Genomic DNA, 1,629 nt, shown 5'->3' with positions numbered 1-1,629 from the left:
ATAACCCGGGCGGGACGTGGAGCCGGAAAGGAGCTCAGCTCCCATTCCCGGCGTTCCGGGCCGTTTCCCGGTCGTTCCCGGCCGACATTCCCGCATTCCCGGCAGACACGGTGGAGCTGGCGTGGTCGGTGCTGTCGGACATGGAGGTGATCGAGCTGAGCAAGCGCACGTCGGGCCAGTCCTTCGAGGTGATCCTGAAGCCGCCCTCGTTCGACGGCGTCCCCGAGTTCAACGCGTCGCTGCCGCGCCGCCGGGATCCGTCCCTGGAGGAGATCCAGAAGAAGCTGGAGGCGGCCGAGGAGCGCCGGAAGGTGGGGGGGGCACCGGGAAGTTCCGACACCCGGCCTTGGCGAAGTTCTCCAAGTTCCCGATGGCCCCAACCTCGCCAAACTTCCCCAAATTCCCAACCACCCCAACCTTCCCCGCCTTCCCAACCTTCCTCAAATTCTCGACCTTCCCAACCTCCCCAAATTCCCAACCTTCCCAACCCCTTCCAACCTTCCCAACGTTCCCCAAATTCCCAACCTTCCCAACCCCTCCCAACCTCCCCAACCTTCCCAACCTTCCCAACCTTCCCAATATTCCCAACCATTCCAGCCTTCCCAACCATTCCAGCCTTCCCAACCATCCCAGCCTTCCCAACCACCCCAACCTTCCCAACCTCCCCAAATTCTCAACCTTCCCAACCTTCCCAACCTTCCCAACCTCCCCAAATTCCCAACCTTCCCAACCTCCCCAACTTTCCCAATATTCCCAAGCTTCCCAACCTTCCCAACCATTCCAGCCTTCCCAACCATCCCAGCCTTCCCAACCACCCCAACCTTCCCAACCTCCCCAAATTCTCAACCTTCCCAACCTTCCTGACCTCCCCAACCTCCCCAACCACCCCAACCTCCCCAACCACCCCAACCTCCCCAACCTCCCCAACCTTCCCAACCACCCCAACCTTTCCAGTCTCCCCAACCTTCCCACCTTTCCAACCACCCCAACATTCCCAACCACCTCAACCTTCCTAAACTTCCCAACAATCCCAATGATCCCCAGCCTTCCCCAAATTCCCAACCTTCCCAGCCTTCCCAACCTTCCCCACCTTCCCAACCATCCCCAAATTCCCAACCTTCCCAACAACCCCAACCTTCCCAACCACCTCAACCTTCCCAACCACCTCAACCATCCCAACCACCTCAACCATCCCAACCACCTCAACCATCCCAACCTCCTCAACCACCCCAACCTTCCCAACATTCCCAACCTTCCCAACCATCCCACCCTTCCCAACCTCCCCAACCCCTCCAACCCCTCTTGACTGCCCCCCGCCCTTTCCGTCACATCCCCGATTCCGATGCGATCCCGGCCGTTCCCCTGACGTCTCCCTGTTTTCCCGGAGCAGTACCAGGAGGCGGAGCTGCGGAAGCACCTGGCGGAGAAGCGGGAGCACGAGCGGGAGGTGATCCAGAAGGCCATCGAGGAGAACAACAACTTCATCAAGACGGCCAAGGAGCGGCTGGCGCAGAAGATGGAATCCAACAAGGAGAACCGCGAGGCCCACCTGGCGGCCATGCTGGAGAGGCTCCAGGAGAAGGTGGGAGACGGGAAAACACGGAGCGGGGAGGTGGGAAGGGAGGGGGG

The 1,629-nt window shown here is 60.7% G+C and overlaps 1 protein-coding gene across 1 annotated transcript in view; it reads left to right on the top strand.

Annotated features, from left to right (window-relative positions):
* The first annotated feature begins 70 nt into the window (after positions 1-70).
* Positions 71-1,629, top strand: part of STMN4 (stathmin 4) — a 3,608-nt gene continuing 2,049 nt past the window's right edge. Inside the window, exons 1-2 of the mRNA XM_017839834.1 lie at positions 71-311; positions 1,391-1,582. Coding sequence (XP_017695323.1) covers positions 141-311; positions 1,391-1,582 — 363 coding nt within the window. The 5' untranslated portion in view covers positions 71-140. The remainder of the gene's footprint in view (positions 312-1,390; positions 1,583-1,629) is intronic.

This window comes from Lepidothrix coronata, unplaced genomic scaffold (genome assembly GCF_001604755.1).
Source record: "Lepidothrix coronata isolate B3197 unplaced genomic scaffold, Lepidothrix_coronata-1.0 Scaffold508, whole genome shotgun sequence".
NCBI classification, from domain to species: Eukaryota; Metazoa; Chordata; class Aves; order Passeriformes; family Pipridae; genus Lepidothrix; species Lepidothrix coronata.
This window is presented reverse-complemented; position numbering and strand designations above follow the sequence as displayed.